This window comes from Anneissia japonica, unplaced genomic scaffold (genome assembly GCF_011630105.1).
Source record: "Anneissia japonica isolate Jap-2015-1 unplaced genomic scaffold, ASM1163010v1 scaffold287923_len1623670_cov205, whole genome shotgun sequence".
Classification (NCBI taxonomy): Eukaryota; Metazoa; Echinodermata; class Crinoidea; order Comatulida; family Comatulidae; genus Anneissia; species Anneissia japonica.
In genome coordinates, this window is record NW_022721637.1 from 721382 (window position 1) to 739806 (window position 18425).

General features: G+C 36.4%; 2 protein-coding genes across 2 annotated transcripts; one reads left to right on the forward strand and one right to left on the reverse strand.

Annotated features, from left to right (window-relative positions):
- Positions 1-1126: 1126 nt before the first annotated feature.
- Positions 1127-3162, reverse strand: LOC117111700. The gene has a single exon (XM_033254690.1). It carries the CDS (start codon positions 2890-2892, stop codon positions 1156-1158), a length of 1737 nt encoding a protein of 578 aa, XP_033110581.1. The 5' UTR covers positions 2893-3162; the 3' UTR covers positions 1127-1155.
- A 54-nt stretch (positions 3163-3216) lies between these two features.
- LOC117111699 (WD repeat and HMG-box DNA-binding protein 1-like) lies at positions 3217-17349 on the forward strand. Its single transcript, XM_033254689.1, has 24 exons — positions 3217-3355; positions 3956-4147; positions 5424-5575; positions 5717-5825; positions 6128-6178; positions 6420-6466; positions 6665-6713; positions 7087-7286; positions 7495-7630; positions 7854-8055; positions 8480-8628; positions 8979-9166; positions 9371-9452; positions 10298-10463; positions 12182-12299; positions 13014-13119; positions 13226-13402; positions 13764-13895; positions 14369-14592; positions 14767-14912; positions 15078-15218; positions 15585-15729; positions 16533-16668; positions 16959-17349. Exons 2-24 carry the CDS (start codon positions 3959-3961, stop codon positions 17193-17195), a joined length of 3282 nt encoding a protein of 1093 aa, XP_033110580.1. The 5' UTR covers positions 3217-3355; positions 3956-3958; the 3' UTR covers positions 17196-17349.
- Positions 17350-18425: the final 1076 nt, after the last annotated feature.

The following is an 18425-nucleotide window of genomic DNA, read 5'->3' on the forward strand; positions in this document are numbered from 1 at the left end:
TGGGTTAAAAATCCTTTCTGTTATTCTTGCGTATTTTATGGTCTACCATAGAGAATGGTCTACTAAAGGCCAACTCAGACAGCGTCGGCCGACGCAGCCCAACCCGATTTATTGTCGGGGACAATCTTAAGCCGTCATGAGAAATATTAAACATGTTTAATATTCTACGACGCGACTGCCCCCGACGCACACCATCGCATCTGCGTTTAACTCACACAGACCCGACGTGACAACAAATCTCGTCGGGCTGCGTCGTACGACGCTGTCTGAGTTGGCCTTAAGGCTAGGCTCAGCCCGAATACTACTAGGCTAGGCTTAGGAGGTTTCAGGGGTAGCTAAGGCCTAGGCCTGGCTTCTACTATTAAAATAGTTTATTCTCGCTTGATGTCGCCAAGTCTACAGTAGCAAAACTGCTATCCTTTTTATTTGCTATAGGGCCTCGGGCTATAGAATATTAATCACAGCTTACCGACAACACCCGCAAACGAACGAATCTTCGCAAAACACACACTCGCTACTCTTGCAGCAGCAGTGCACTGAATGACGTCACGCATGTATCGGCGTCTCTATTGGCTAATCATGACGTAATAACATTTACAGTACCTTTAGCAATCGGAAGTTCCGATACGGTACCGTATCTCTAGCCACGGCGTTTAATTTTTGCTTTACACAACGAATGTGTAAATAATACAATATAATTATGAAATTATCTCTATACATGAAGAATTCCATATCTGTAGAAATATTAGTAAAAAACAAATTACAAACATAGATAAAAGTACACTGTATACGGTTAGACTTTACTTTGGCCATAGTACTGTATAGGCCTGGATATGCTACCACATCACAACCAGGTAAAAGAAATTTGAAAACATCTTCAACTCCACATAAAGGCAATCATGGGCCAGGCAAGTCCTGACACGTCGTCGTACTGTACATTTGCACAATGGTGCAGGAGTGGTTCTTAAGTAAACACACACACTACTGTATGGCATATGCAATCATCTTCCACAATTAGAAATGTGTATCTTTTAAATGAAGTACTTACTACTATATACCGTACAATATAGCTTACCTTGAAAGTCTCTAAATGTAAAAAAAAAAATATAAGAAAATGAAAATGAGTAAAATGGATGGAATACTTACTGTACATGCTTAATATGAAAGACATGTGTTCGTAACAGTCTGCCTTCGGCCACTAGGTTGCGGTAGATAATCAATTTCAAATCTTCGAACTCGGACTCTTTGCTTATAATGATATTCTCGTAAATATTCCTTAAACGTTGACGGAATATTCAAAAAGTGTATACCATCGTAGGTTATATTACTGCAGACAACGCCGCGACAAAGGGCTTTCAGCGAATGAGGATTCTTAATCGGTAAAGGGGTCGTGAGCATTGGTTCAAAAAACATGCAGCAATTTGGATCCTTATAGTGTTCGAGTAAGCCGGTTACCGTGTCCGAAGAAAAAACACCAGGATCATGAGCATCAAAACTAAAACGATGTGACCATTGCTCTAGTCTAGCGTGTAAAGACCGACCGTACCGACGAAAACTTACTGAAAATAAAAACTCTTCTTGAGCGCTATCACGTAGAAGGTATGTTCCTTCTGGTTTGTTCTCTAAGAGTGCATCAGCTTGATATCGGTCAATTTTACCCCAATAGCATGGTTTGTCCAGTATTGACTTTAACCCGGGCACCAAGCAATGAATATAGTCTATTTGTGTGTGCACTGTTCTAGGAATGTATCCATTTTGAGTGTGAGAACCAAATTGACCATATAAATCCTGAGTTACAATTGTATTAGACCTTTCAACTTGAGAAGCTTCAACCCCAGGGACTTCACTGGTGCCAGCTGGAAGAGGTAAACCAGTGTCCAATAACTCAGCTTGTTCTATAGGCGTCAGGATATGACTTGGAGCATTGGCACTTTGTGTAGCTTGACCGTTAAAATTGGAATTTCCTGACAATGCATTACTGCCATCAGTAGTTCTAGATTGTTTATCTTTCTTCCCGGGTTCAGATGGTGGTTGACATGGATTTTGTTTGGTTTTTTTATTTCGCGATCTTGATCGTGTCCTCCTGGGGAAAAGCGTCCCAGCAAAAGATTTCTTTTTAGCACTGGGCGTACTTACGCTTTCATCTTCTTGGTCTCTATTCCATACATATTTTCTAAGGCATCCATAAAGTGATTGTGATCGACTTCTGCCGCTACACTTGTCATAATCAGATGTACAATTATTATCTTCATCGGAATCGCTTGCTTCTTGAACACGATTCTCTTTATCATCTAAAACACCCTCTTTATCTTTCCCTCGAAATAGAGTCCTGAATTTGTTGGTCCACTGATCAAAACGGCTTCGCTGTTTATGTTTGTTTGAATAGTCTTCGCAAGTATCATCCTCGCTGTCATACTCAACCGTTATAAGGTTTGCTTCATGGTGAGCAAACGCACCGTTGTGTAATGTATGGCGCCCTTTCTGATTTTCATTGTCACCATTAAAATTGTGCCTTGTTGTCGAATCAAGGGTCTTACTACATTTACTAGAAGGCTGTCCCTGTGAAAAGTTATCAGACTTTGTACTACTAGGGCTAGGCTTTCTACCACCTGCAATACTACCACCTGCAATACTACCACCACTACATGCACCTGAGTCTGTTGCAATTAATGTGACAGCGTCAACTGGAATTGGTGGATCTTCGTTAATCATCTGAATGTCATTAATTTGTTGAGTGTCCACTGGACTTAGATCCAATGATCTGGTGGCTGACGCTCTGGATTGGAGTTTCCTTCCATCACTTTCAGTGTTATCACGTGCCATCATGATCAACTCCGGCGATGACTGTGAACGCCGCTTAGAGCTAGCCAAAAAATTGGAAGATGAAGCCATAACGACCGCGAACCAAGACCTAGCTAGTCTAGCCTAGGCCTTGACTCACAAAAACAAACCCAACCAAGGCCTCGCGTCTCGGTACGATAGTTTCGAACGATAATCAAGCCGTCTGTATCTCTTTTAAAGTTATAAATTAACAACGTACATTATAGCAGTGTTATGTGCTCACGTTTCGATCGGCTTGTACCAGCTTTCCTGAGCAAATGTTGATGTCAATTGGTAACTAAACTTCAATGAGAAGACCAGACTTGCAGACTCTGTGCGTGTAGCACAGTACTTCCTTTTTCTATTCAAAGAAGATATACCAATCGGAAGTAATGACGTCACAAAGGTTCGAGCCTCTTGTCACGTGATATCACTTAGGCACTTTGACCCCAACTCTAAATTTTCGCGCGAGATTTTCAATGTTCGTGGGAAAGTACCAATTTACTAGGGCCTGCTGGTTTACTGGTTCGATTTGGTAAATAATATTCAATAAAATAGTTATATAGGTAGGCTTAGGCCCTAGGCCTAATTGTTTAGCTTCATGTAAAAACATATTACTGTATTAGCCTAATAATTAGGTAATTCAAAATATTTAAAGGTAAACTAAAGTGTTTGATTCTCATTCGGCTAGGCCCAGGCCTAGAGGGTTGTTGGTAGGTAGGCCTAGGCCTAGGCCTACTACTACTAGTACCCTAGGGCCTAGGCCTAGACTATGACGTATAGGCCTAGGCTTACTGTAGCTAGGCTCTGCCTAGGTAGATGAAGGAGGAGGCCTAGGCTAGCAAGCTGGAGAGAGAGGCCTGGCCCTGCAACTAAAACTAGACTACCTAGCCTAGACTAGCAGGCTAGCCAGCAACACTGGCACTGCAGACTAGGAGTCTAGGCAGAGCTAGCCTAGAGGCCTAGAGATTAGGTGCTGCTGGCCTTCCGACCCTGGGGTCATGGGTTCAATCCCTGTCCCTTTATTAACAGACAAGTTTTTTTTCATGCCCAAAAACATATCCACTCTCTCAACTCAACTGAATATATTATAAAATCATATCTTTATGTTTTTTATATTTTCACAACAATGTAGATTATGCCAATCTCCAAGAAGCCCCCTCGTTATGGCCATAGTGAGGGACACACAGACATCTGCTACGATCATTCCGGAGGAAATATTTTGACGTGCGGATCTGACGGAGACATCCGAATATGGAAAGGATTTGAAGATGATGATCCAGAAACGATAAATGTTGGAGATCGTGCATATGCAATTGCTACGAAGGTAGTTAAAATATACACTTACTTATGACTATTAAAATTCAATTTAATTGCTGCAGCATTATGACAAATAGAAAAATTTATTAGATTATCACTCCCGCCCGCATAAAAAAATTTGGAAATATTGATTTTAAAAAAATTGATTTAATCATTTATTTTAACTGCATAAAAACAACTTGGCAAAAAACAAATGCTCACAAAATATAAAGGAATTGGCTCTGAATTCGGCAGACTTCAAGTTCTTCCAATTGATTAGATCAGACATTGGGATCGCCGTAAAGTTGAAAATGCAATGCCCATTCCTTAAACTTGTTGTTACTGTCGTTAAAAATAAACAGCTCACTCACTGCAGTTAAAAATAGACAACACCGCGGTCCGTCCCTGAAGAGACCTGCCCAGTGGGCTGATCGGATCATTAATTCACAGCGTATAGACTCGCGTGTTCCACAGCTGCTGCTAAAAATAGGCACCACCACAGTCCGTCCCTAAAGAGACTCGCCAAGTGGGCTGATTGGATCGTTGGTTCACAGCATGAAGACACACATGTTCCACAGAGACTCTCGCTGCTAAAAATAACACATTACAAAATTTACAAAACAAATGGACGGTCTTCCTTGTGATGCGTGTGTTTGGTTAAGTTGGATTTGTTGTTGTTTGGCAAAACCTAACCTACGACATCAAGAAAGTTAGGCAAAGGCTGGCCTAGCTCGAGGTAAAGACCAAAGCCTAGGTGCATATGCCTACTATATTACTATAATTAGAGAGTTCCCTTCCCTTTGATGCTCAAGGTAATGTCCGATTTTTTTACCGGAATATATATAGGCCTATTTTTTGATAGGCCATTGAATCACAGGGCAGTTGCTTAAATGCATTTGCCACTTCGAAAAACGATGTCATTTCGTTCTGTTTAAGCACATGTGAATCCCCTTGTTTAATTCCCCCCCCCCCATCTTTCCAAATTAAAAAAACCCTCATCAATTTTTTTTTTTAAAAAGAGTGATAATCTAATAATTTTTTTTTATTTCCCCTATACTCAGCTCCCCAAGGAGCTGAGTATGTATTCCTTAGGTGTTTAATCCAATGTCCGGGGTTATAATAATGTAAAGTTCACTTGAGACCTTAGAATGATGTGCTATGTAGTGTAATTCTACCATATAATTATTGGTGGCTCTGCTGTTGTACATTATCAATCTGTAGAGGGCGCTAATGCATAATTTCTGGCTGTGAGATTTAATGCCAATAGTATTGTAAGTGATTATATTTCTGTTTTCTTGAAATAGAATGACAGTTTTGTAACGGCATCAGACAACAATACAGTACAGGCACGCACATTTCCAGATGGAGCGCCTAATGGCATTGTTGCACGCTTCACTGCACCCGTCAACCACATCCAGTTCAACAAAAGTGGAACAAAGTTATTATCAGGAGCAAGGTGAGTTTTGAATGCTAATGCTGATCTCCACTTAAGTCCTTCCTTGTGTAGCACTTTAATTGCCTCGTCCTTTGGAAGAGACATTAAGCTGGTGGTCACAATGCTACTGGTCATAACGAAAATGCTATTCATTTGTTTTAGTGATTTCTCTGTCAAGTTGGTTACAATTGAAGATAACACTCAGTTGGTGTTTGAGGGACATTCTGCCCCTGTACTGAGTGTGTCTTGTGACCCTAAAGAAGAATATATTGTAAGTGCAAACATTTATACATTTATACTTATATTATATAAATGGGATTAATGGCTGAATATTAACAATTTATTTTTATATTCTTTAATATATTGTAAGTGCAAACATTTATACATTTATACTTATATTATATAAATGGGATTAATGGCTGAATATTAACAATTTATTTTTATATTCTTTAATTGTTGCATAGATTTTATGTAATTGAAACATGTTTGTTTTTACACTACCTACATTAAAAGGTAGTGGTGCTAATGTTAAATAGAGCATGAAATATAAAAATCTTTGTTATATTTTTAAAGGCTACCTCAAGTTGTGATGGCACTGTAAAGATATGGAGTATTGAGGATCAGGTAAGTGGAATTCACTTTCTTTTTTTAACAAAAAGAAAAAAAGTTTAAAAAAATAATTTTTCTACAATTGAGCCTATTAGTTTCAATGCTTGCTAAAATGTAAATATCCTGTAATGATGGCCTCATTTGTACTAATAAAGACCATTGATGCTTTCATCTACTGTATGAGTTTAAACATATCTGTTACAGTATATAACGTTCATACTGTAGGTGATTGAAACATTATATTCCTTTTTTGCAGAGCTGGGAGAAATCAATGTCTGTCCTACCCAAGTGCAGTGACTTTAGGTAAGCAGTGTATGGTTACATACATTTTGTCTATTTTTTGCCATTTGGGATAATAATAAAATGTGAAAGTGCGTAAAGAAATATTGCTGACTTTAATTTTATGTTTATATACCTAATAGATAAATGTATATAAAGAATACTTGTTTATTTACTATAATAATACTACTTAATTACTTCACTTATATCTTCCAAATGCAGTATTTCCAAAACTCTGTGCCGATTATCTTGGGAGCCAAATGAAGGAAAGGTAACTTTATGCCATTTAAAAGTACTAATAAGCAATTAGAATAGCAAACTGTGCACTAATGAAAAATTAATGTACAGTTGGGGATAGGAATGAGTTGATGTGGTGATGTCACGATTAACTTATAATATACTTTATACTTTCAACATGATATGAATATGCTTTAAAATGTATATGATGTTAGCTCTGTGTACTTTATCAGCCGTGTGGCCCTAAAAGAATTCTGAACACTTTAAAAAACACATCAGAAAGGGTAGTCTATTGTCTCTTATAGACCAGTGTACCACCAACCTTACAAAAAGAGTCACAAGTTGCCCTGTGCATTTTAGAATGCATGACAATTGTGAATTAAGATGATTGTTATTTTTCCATGCAGAATCTATGTATACCAGTTGAGAAAGAAATTCAGCTGATTGAGCGTGATACATGGGATTTGTCATTCTCGTTGACCAATGATTCAGTAACTTCAACAGTTTCCATAGCAACATTTTCTCCCTGTGGTAACTTTATTGCTGGTGCCTGTGTTGATGGGACAATATTTGTATGGGATGTTGAATCCAGAGAATGTCTTGAAAGGTACTCATAATTTGATTTTAATGGTTCATTCATATCATCTATTGGTTGTCAAGTTTCAAACTTAAAATTAGATAACTGTATTTAAAATTGACACAAAATATTTTAGTGATTAATATTGCTGTTGGCAATCCTTGCCTTAAATGTTTGAAATTTAAAAACACAACATAGAATTTGTATTTTAAAATTTACCAATATTGTTATATTTTAGCATCAAGAACAACAAAGGTGTGGGAATATGTGGTGTAGCATGGAATCCTAAGAAAACCACTCAGATAGCCTACACGGACATATCAGGACAACTCGGATTCCTAGAGAACGTTATCCCAGAGGAACACCAGAAAAAGGTAGGCTAAATAATACCTTAATTTTATATACACCTAATGTAGCCCAATTGATTAGTGCAAAAGCTCTTGAAATACAATAATATTGTTATTGTCAGAAGTGCTACCAACTCATATCTTTACTTGAATAGAAGAGAAGTTGAGCTTGAGCTTGCACTCTAATTACCTTAAAATGTGGTTACCAACCGAGAGAGAAGGTAACTAACACATTTCCTTATTTTGACAGGCCCCTGCTAAGATAGACACTAACCAGTACGCTGACTTGTTTGATGGGGATGACAACGATGACGCACTATTAAAAGCGGCAACCCAGTACGACGAGAAAGGCATGGCATCTGGTAACGATGATGCAGACGATGATGATGATGACATCCTTAAACACCATCGCAAATCAAATTTTAACGGTATTCCAGATGATGAATCTCTAGGTGAGATTATACAGTTGTTTCCTTGTGTTGCTGAAGAGAATAATTTTTTTTTTTAAGTTTCTACATACTTTAACCTGTCATCTATTATATAAATATACAGTACTTCTACAAGTATTCTCATAAGATATAAATAAAAGTCACAAATTTTGTGTTGTGCCTTTATCAGAAAATACAAAACATCCAAAAATTGCAAAAAATGATTAAATAGGCCTAACTTTGTCATTGATTATTGAATGCTAGTCGATCAAATTAAGGAAAAAAAAATCCACTGATTCAACAGGATTTGAACTTACAACCTTGAGTTTAGAAGGCAAACATTGTAACCACCAACTTGCAACTCCCTGAAAAATCCAACAGTTCAACTACTAATAGTTGCTTTTATTGGAAACAAAATATTTATGTTCAATTAATATTTTGATTACAGATGGCATATTAGGTAACTCAACAGAAGTGGCTAGTAAAGTAGAGGAGCCAGCCAAACCTCAGGTTATCTACGAGGCTCCTAAAGTAACGCCACTTCAGAAGCCGTTCATATCAGCGGCAACACCCGTTCACTTAACTTGCAGGTTCATGGTGAGTTGTTATTAAAGTTAGTTTTTAGAATGTAATGCTTCGATATCCTCTTCACTGGTTAATTATTAAGACTGAAAAGCTGTTCGTTCATAAGTCTAAATTCACAGTGGAAGATCCTTCTTTAACGATCTTTTAGGTATTGATGACTGGTGTTGTCTCAGATTTTGACTTGATGTGCTGAATCAGTGAGATGAAAACATTCGAGATCAAAGTATACCTCCATCAAGTATGCACGATTGAAGATGGTCTTTGAAATTCACATAAATTGAAGGATCATAAATATCAAAGGTTTAGAGTCATTTGTATTTCAATTCATATTTATTTGCTTCGTATTTTAAATTTTTTCACAGAAATGGAACAATATTGGTATTATACGCTCATACGATGGCGAAGATGAGAGTTCAATTGACGTTGAATTCCATGATTCCTCCGTCCATCATGCTCTACACATTGACAACCAATTGAACTATACAATGGCCGACTTGTCTGCGCAAGCAGTACTACTAGCCAATGAGAAAGATGATGATGGTAACTTAAGGTGAGAGCATTTTTCTACTACTTAACTCATTATTCTGATAGTTACAATGCTTGCCTTCCAGTCTGAGTGCCTGGATACTTCATGAATAATTACATATGGATTAATTTTGTGGAAATATTTAGTCAGTCTTATTATGTAAGCTGTAAGTTTAAGATTGCTGTTATTCCTTCTCATGACTGTCTTTTTTTTTTAATTTCTTTATAGTCAGTTGACATGTTTACATTTTGGATCATGGGATACACAGAAAGAATGGAATACATCCATGCCAAAAGGTGAAGAAATTAAGGTGTGTTGAAATAAAATTTTCATGATACCCAATTTGCAATTACAATGCAAAATTGTATGGGATTTTACAAGATATGTTTGATCTTTTGTAGTATGTGAATATAATCCTTGTCATAATTAATGTCATCACCATTGGCACCATTATTAACAATTGAACCACCAGAATCAACATTATTAACATTATAAACACTATATTTTCATTTTTTTGGAAGGTAGCGTTACGTCTCATAAAATTAATTGGTTCTTACAAAAAAAGAGAATATAAAGACAAAAACGATAATTAAATATTGAATATTAATATTTAACAGTCTTTAAAGCGCATCATTATGATTACCACCACCACTCTCATCATCATCAACACCATTAGTTTACACCACACACAATTTAAATGGCTGTTACTAGGCTGATTGATTAAGGAGGTAATGTGGAATTATATATATATACCACCTTGAACCAATTCTAAGTTTGAAATAGATCAAGGTTTATAGACCACCCACATCAAGCATATTTGACCTTATCCAATGAAGATCAAATACAAAATGACAATTGTGAATCACTGAAATAATTAGAGCATCTAATGATTAGTCAAACAATGATATACATTTCAATGTCATTTCCTTCTGTTGAGTAGGATTACCAGGGCTCTAATCAGTGTGTGGACACTCAGCTGGCTGTGTCTGGAATTATAAATACATGCCCTTGACTTAAAGCAGTGTAGTCTGAACATATCTTAATTGATCATTGCTTTTGATTATAATCCATCATCAACTATACTCCGTCTAAATAGCTGCTAAACACTTTGTGCTTTAAACACATTCACAATCATGATTTGGAATTTAATTTCAGAGTCTGTGCTTAGGATGGAACTGGTTGGCAGTTGGAACTGACAAACGCTTGGTTCGGATATTCAGCATTGGTGGCGTACAGCATGGAATGTTTGCTATTCCTGGACCTATCGTATCAATGTCCGGTTATGGAAACCAGCTGATGGTGGTGTATCACATGGGCACTGGTAAGCAAACAAGTAGCAGTCCCATGAAATGTCATCATTATTAGGGATCACCCGCATTTAATTCTCTGCTATTGTATTATGTTTAGATTAAATACATTACAAATGGATCTGTTAACAACTTTATTACCTAAAAACTGTTACCTAGAGCTCTTTGTTTCTCATGATTTACATAAATTTTACTACAAGAAATATCTTATATTTACTATTTATATATATTATTTATTGTTTATGTGTTGAAAGAATTTATATTATAATGTCAAGCTTTATATAGTCACAAAGAATGACGTACATCACTCAAATAATTTAAATTTATCACGATATGGCAAATAATTTAAAACGCTAATCTCCAAACAGATGTGATTTACCTGGACTTTTGACTCTGTTCCACACACACTTCTTCATAAAATCACCCAATTCAGCATACAAGGGAACCTTCCCTCATGGTTGCATAATTATATCTGCAACCGTCAACAGAGGGTAGTGGTAGAGGTAGAATCTTCTTCATGGCCACCTGTCTTGTCTGGTGTGCTGCAGGGATCTCTTCTTGGCCCTGCACTTTTCTGCTCTACATAAATGTCCTACACAAATTTTGCTATCCTGATACTAAGTTAGCCATTTATGCAGATGATACTAAAATGTATATTGCAATTAAAACCATTATAATGATTGTATAGTCTTAAACAATGAACGAATACCTGAAAACTTGAATTTAACCTTAAAAAATGTAAATCCATGCAAATACACAACTCCAGACAATCAATTAAATTTCCTTTCAATTTTAATATTCATAACACACAACTTGACACAGTTACACAATATAAAGCCCTTGGAATTATTTTTACAGATACATTGTCATTCAAATCTCACATTTTAAAAATCTGCCTTAAGGCCAATAGAATGTTACGTTTCAAACATAGGACTTGCTTCAACAGTTGTGACCAGATGACACTCAAAACGTTATTGTGCACTAATCAGGTCAAATCTTAAATTTGGTTATCAGGTTTGGCCTCCTTATAAAATAAATGAAAAGCAATTACTTGAAAAAATACAAAGTTGGGCCACAAAAATGATTTGTAGATATGTAGAAAATCTTTCATATAAACATTGTTTATCTCGCCTTGACCTTATCACTCTCGAAAAAAGAAGGAATGTGAGTGATCTGGCTCTTATCTACATGATGAGGGATTTTGATATGGATTTATTTGTTGCGTACTACTCATCGTTATACATCACGTGTATCTCAAGCTGATAATTACTCCTATATAGTGTTCACGCATTGACATATTCAAATTTTTTTCTTTAATAGAGTTGTTTCTAAATGGAACTCCCCTCCTCATGTCAAAATAGTCAATCACTGAGCAACTTCTTTACACCTATCTGGTGTTTAAATAATTAAAAAAAAAAAACATAAAAAATACTATTATTTATATTTGAATGTTTAACTCTTTTCGTACTTGTACCTGTTCCTGGAGAAGTGATTTTCATGTCTGTGCTGGTTCTGCTCTGCCTACCATGTCAACGTTGTATTTTTTTAAGTATGTAAAGGTAGAGAAATTGAATAAAGAAAAAAAAAGAAAAGAAGAAGAAACAATGCTTATGAAAATGCTCAGCTCCCTGGGGAATGTTTGATAAGGTACCTAGTACAGCAGCTAGTAATAATTTAAATAAATACATAAATAAGTACAAATAGCAGTCATGTGATTGATGATTGTTTACAGGTGTGCCAGGTGATCAGTGTCTTGGTGTTAAGCTGTTGCACCTGAGTGGGAAGAGGAGACAGATTATCACCGCAGAAATGCTACCAATAACACCAAAGTCAACGCTTACATGGCTTGGGTACGTACTTCCACTCAATTGAATTTTTCTAATCTTACCATCCAACCAAAAGTGCACACTTTCACATTTGGCAGTCCACACATTAATGTGATAATTATCCCAAGTAAAATGTACCAAATATAAAATATTAAAAATTAGCATCAAATTGCTGGCTATGTCTAGTCCTATGTTTACTCAGGCTGCCTAGCAGGTCTCTCTGTGAGGCCTACTGTAGGCTAGACCTATCAACAATAGCATTACTCAGGCTGCCTAGCAGGTCTCTCTGTGAGGCCTACTGTAGGCTAGACCTATCAACAATAGCATTACTCAGGCTGCCTAGCAGGTCTCTCTGTGAGCCCTACTGTAAGCTAGACCTATCAACAATAACATTTTGACTGCACATCCACTATTGTTGGCATATTCAATTCCCAGGTATAAACCCACCCTCCAAATTTGATCAGATTTAAGCCGGTTACTCACTGCATGCGACGGCAACCCGATGAAGAACGCACGCGAAGACGCGGACCCAACGGGTTGTCTTTTTTATAAGGATCTATTCGGATTGCCACTGACAATCAGCAGACGGTGTTGCGTCGTCTATCGCTCGGCGGAAGCAAATGTGGATTCGTCGTGCGACGGTTGTGTGACGCAGTGAGTGTCCAGCTTTAGAGTTTAAGAACTTAAGTATTAAGTATTTACTGATTTAGCTATAAATTCAATGCAATTATTTAATAGCTTTTCAGAGGAAGGCACTCCAGTGACGGCCGACTCTGAGGGTGTTGTCCGGATGTTGAGTAGAGAGATAATGTCATGGGTTCCAATCGTAAACACCAAAGCTACGGTAATAATTCTTAATATTATGCATGCTTACTGTAATATAATTTTTTTTTAATAAAAAGGTTTTTAACGTATTTTACTGTGTTAACACACTGTGTATTTATCCACAGGCAAAAAGTCGGTCAGATCACTATTGGATTGTGGGAGTGAATGAGGAGCAAGGTCAGTTGCGCTGTATTCAGTGCAAGGGCTCTACATTCCCGCCAACCCTACCAAGACCATCTGCTATAGTTCTACCATTTCAAATTGCAGTTTGTGAAATTGAAACTGAAAAGAGTTTACTCGAGGTATGTACGTATTGAACTGACAGTTCATTAGTTGCCAAAATATTAGTCATCGTACATTACATTGGGGTTATGTCTTCAACTGTAAAAGTTGACTTCTGTCATATAATGCAAACGAAATTGTATCCTTAGGAGTGGAAATCTCATAAAGAAATTAAAACTGAAAAGGCCATACTTAAGTTACATACTTTTTATTGGGGTTAAGTGTTCAACTGTAGATTTTGACTGCTGCCATGCATACAAATTAAATTGTGGCCTAATGAGAAGGTTTTGTAGGCCTGCCTGTGCATCTTGTGTTTTTTCAAAGATAGAAAAATCAAAGAAATACAATGAATTCAACCTCATTTATGATTTCATTCCTTAGGAGAAGCTCTTGAAAACAAACTTATTTTCTGAGCACCACAAATATGCAGAATCTCAAGGGTATGAGGTAAACGAATTGGACCAATCAGAGGGTGTCAGGGATAAACAACAAGTGCTTATGAAAATGTTTGCTGTAAGTACTCGCTTTGCTCCCTCAGGCTGCATTCGTAGTTGGTTTTGAGCCTACATATATATACAGTATGATTTTTAATTTGAAAAATGTATAATTAATCAAATATTGATTGTGACAGTCAAAAATCCAATAGTGTATAGTTGCCTTTAATTAAAGGAGTTTATATTCTAGTCATGGTGATGAGATTGAACATATGACCCTGGGTTTGGAAGTTGGGCACTGGACTTCTGCACCACTGTAATGAATATAATAGGGTAGACGAAGTCTCATCGTTATTCTTTCAGTCCCCACAAAGGGGGTCGGGTGGTCTCGAAACTGCTCTCCCCTGCCACCAAGTCTACTCAGATCAACCATTCTACAGTCATCTAGTACGCTTCTCTAGGTAGTCCTCTCTTCCTCCTAGTCAGAATACCTGAGTGGTTATTTCTGAAGTAAATAGAACAAAGTATGAAAATAAACAATTGTTTTTTCAGCTGGCCTGTAAATCTGACCGTGAGTACAGGGCCGTAGAAATATGCGAAAAGATGGTATCGGAACATGAATTGAGTCTAGCCATCAAATACGCATCACGGTTGAGGAGAATCAAGCTTGCTCAGAAATTGAGTGAGCTGGCAAAAAGAAGAATGGAAGAGGAGATGATGGAAGAAGAGGAATGGGATGAAGAAGACACCCAAAATCCAAATGATTGTATAAATAGGTAATAAATTACCTGATATTATTATGCATGTTTGTAGTAAAGAGTACATGATCTTTATATTTTTCTGCATGATATAAAACTGGCTTATACTAAGTCATTATCATACATTGGTGTAGTTTGTGTACCATCAGTCTTTTTTATGTTGGTTAAGTTTGGATTTGTTTTTGCCAATAGAAAAAATGACCACCATTGGAAAAGTGACACACAAACATCTAATTATGTGGAGGATGAAGAAATGGAAGATAACCAGGGAGGTGTGGAATCAGACACCGAAGAAACACAACAGAAAACAACTCCTGTGTTGAAACTAAAACCAAAGGGTAAAATTACTTATGTTTTTAACATAATTCAATATAAATAAAAAAGGTTTGTTGTTTTTTTTTCACCACACTGAATAAATAAATTGTTTGAATAGGTTCATTAATGTTAATAGCCATGTATGCTTTCCCTGCTGTTTCAAAACTGTCTGAATTTCATTATTGTAGATAATATTCCAAAGTCAATGATGCCGTCAAGTCAAGAGAGGCGAAATCCTTTTAAGTCAAGTGCTAAAAAGACCCAGAGCGGTAATGCAAGAGGAACCAGTGTATTTGATGATGTGTCAGGCAATAAGCCATCAAAGAATGGTAAGAAACTTTTGAAAGCATGTTTTAATCTCAACACTTGGTGAGGGTAGATTAGTGCAGCATGTACACAACTGAAAGGAGGCTACTAAAGAGTGGGTAATAATAGGAAGGTAAGAAGCATGGCGAAGGACAAATAAAGGGGTGTTAAATGGCATGAAGTGAAAGAGGTGGCCCAAGCAAGACAGAGGTAGTGAGATATTTAAAGCTCTCTGCCTGTGTCAAAGGCAACAATGGATTGATTAATTGATTGAATAACTGATTGACTGAGTAATTGATTTAGTGAAAATTTATAATCTGTCTGTATTGTGCTATAGTAATAGACTTGAACAATAAAATTCAATATTTAAATTCTTTTTTATTTTGCAGGTAAAGGAAAGAATACCAGTGATACCGATTTAATAAGTCCTCCTAAATCAGCAAAGAAGAAAGGTCAGACAACCCTCCTATCAATGAAGAGCAAGAGCTCTGGTGAAAAAACAACTACTGTGACTGAAAAAGCTTCTGATAAAAAGTATGTATTTGGCTGTTAAAAAGTGTATGACATTGGTGGTCTATGAAGACGCGGCCGTCTCATGGCTAAACACCGTGTCTGCAAACTATGAGCCGTGAAGTCGCCCTGGGAAAAAATTCTTAACTGTTTTTGGAGAACTGCTTCATTAATATAGCAAATACTGTTTATACAAAATTATGTCACTAACAGAACAGATAATGATGCCAAATTATTGTAATCATAAAAGCACTAGTAATTTCAATTCATTCCTACCTTCTTTCCAATTCCATCATTAAAATACATTATAATACATGAATAATTCAAATATAACAATTATAATAACTTTCATGATCATAACTTGCCAGGTTTTTGTATAGGTCCCAGGCGCGGCTGGCCAAGGCTTGGTGCCTAGGATTTCAAGTAGGCTGTGAAGTAAATAGTTGGCAGAACTCTGGTCTATGAAGTGATACTGATTATGTGGGCTGCTAATGCTCATTTACTAAATTCTATTTAAAAGATGTAGTCAAGCATATTATTTACTCCCAGAATAACCCTTACAGATCTGCACTTGTACTTCCTGATAAAGTAGTTGTTAGAATCATTTAGAATTGTGGTTCCTCCACCAGTACTGGTCATTTGAAAACAAAGCTGGTTGTGAACACTTGGTGATTGGAAGACATCCTAGCATTCCTGCCCAATTTTGACCTTAAAGTCTATATTGTGTGGAATCATTCTAGAAATGGAAGCCATTCAAATAGTGCAATCTGACATGGCTTCCCTCTCACTGACAATCTTTAAATTAACATACACATGTTTCTCTGTAGACCTACAACTGCCTTTGGACTTTGGATGGAAGAAAATAATGAACAACTGAAAGAAAAGCATCCTAACATAAGTGAAGCAGATATAACCAAGGTTGCTATGACAACTTGGAGAGCTCTCAACTCTGAACAGAGAAAGGTATTGACCTATTAACATTTAATTTATGTTTATATCCATATTGTTTTTATGTAAAGCACATTGAGAGCTACACGTATACAGTCCCAACCTTATTATTACATAACAATTAATAACCAGATCTGAAACCAGGTAACTAAAAAATGGCTTATTTTAATTGATGGTGATCATTAGATGCATGAATACTGTGAGAGGGCGCTGTTGTAAGTGCTCATGCTCATTGCTGGCGTATAGTTCAATATAATGGACATATTTGCTTCAGCTGAAGATTTATTATAAAATTTGTTTTTCAGGAATGGACTGAAAAATTTAAAGCACAAAGTTCACTGAATACTGCCGAAAAGGATAAAAACACAGAAAACCGAAAGCGAAAGTTGACGGAACCAAATGAGACTGGAGCTAAGCGATCGAATGTGGAGAAAGATAAAGCCCAAAAGACCAATGATGTACAAGGAGGATCACAACCCAAGAAACCACTGTCGTCAGCAACTAATTCAAAACTTCAGAATTTTATGTTCAGCAAAACTTAATTATTTATTGACAATATAGTAGTTTGAAAAGTTTGCAGTTTTTTTACTCGTCAATTCAACATATGAGCAATTACCAAGATAACCCATAAAGCCACAGAGGGCTTAATTTAAAAAATGGGGTCCTCATGCAATTAAATATTACTGTACAATACAATAAAGAGCAAAATATCTGTTGGTGTTTTTAAATAAAACAGATCACACAAAAACAGTTACCAAGGTGCAACTTCACAGCACGTTTATACTTGTACAAATTGTTTAACTGCTTAATATTGGATGTAAGTTTATTGCAGTTTTGGAAGTTCCACATGTTGTTGATCAAACTCATGACTATCATTGACTCTCTCTACATCCACTTGAAACATTGACAAAAGGTTAATAATTGAAGAATGGATGTTTACATACTGTAGTCGAGTTTTTGCATGTAATGGGGTCATTTTGTTATCTATTTGGTCATTTGAATTTATTACTTGTTTAATAGCAACGTGCCAAGTGTCCTTTATAGTTTCATAATGCGGCATAGGGAGTAGCGCTGTTCTTAGCTGAGAAAAAATTCTAGTTTTGAACCTAGGACTGGCAAGGCACCTTCGAAGGATTCCAACCAAATTACAGAATGTTATAGGCCAGCATAATGTTCAAAATGTTAATATTATAAATTCTATTTAATAGAAATATCTTAAAAGCATTTCATATACTTGTGTCCTTGTTAATCTCTGTACACTTATCTTAAAGAAGAGTGGAGTAATATTTACACACTAACCACCACCACCATTCTCATTCAGTTGCAGGAATTATTGATATAAATGTAGATGCTGTATTTAGTTTTAAAATACAGTATAAGTTCAGGTAACAAGGGGTAGATTGGAAGGTGGGAGCCGGCCGGCCCCTTTTTTGGAAAGTAAATAAAAAGAATTTTAAAAAATACTGATCGCCCAAACGCCTGCGGTTAATTCTGGGCATCCAGAAAACAAAAAATTCCTGGACTAAAAGTAGTGTTGTCTGTCCCCTTTGGAAATCTCTGGATCCATGCCTGGTAACTGTTGATTATCCTTGGTATTAAAATGTAACCTTTTACATGTATCTATTATCATATATTTTATATTTCTTCAGATGGAGGTTAAAGGAGTGCATAATAAATCAGTCCATAAAGTATAATATTGTATGTATGTATATATTATATTCTGTCTCAACATATGTGAAACATTCTTTAGATATATCAGGTATAAAGCTTTA

What these genes read in the sequence shown, in the direction of transcription:
- LOC117111699 (XM_033254689.1), top strand. Translation starts at nt 3,959, where the DNA reads ATGCCAATCTCCAAGAAGCCCCCTCGTTATGGCCATAGTGAGGGACAC. An exon ending in GGTGTATCACATGGGCACTG is followed by an intron (nt 10,464 to 12,181) that starts GTAAGCAAACAA and finishes GATTGTTTACAG; the next exon opens with GTGTGCCAGGTGATCAGTGT. An exon ending in TCGTAAACACCAAAGCTACG is followed by an intron (nt 13,120 to 13,225) that starts GTAATAATTCTT and finishes ATTTATCCACAG; the next exon opens with GCAAAAAGTCGGTCAGATCA.
- LOC117111700 (XM_033254690.1), bottom strand. Translation starts at nt 2,892, where the DNA reads ATGGCTTCATCTTCCAATTTTTTGGCTAGCTCTAAGCGGCGTTCACAG.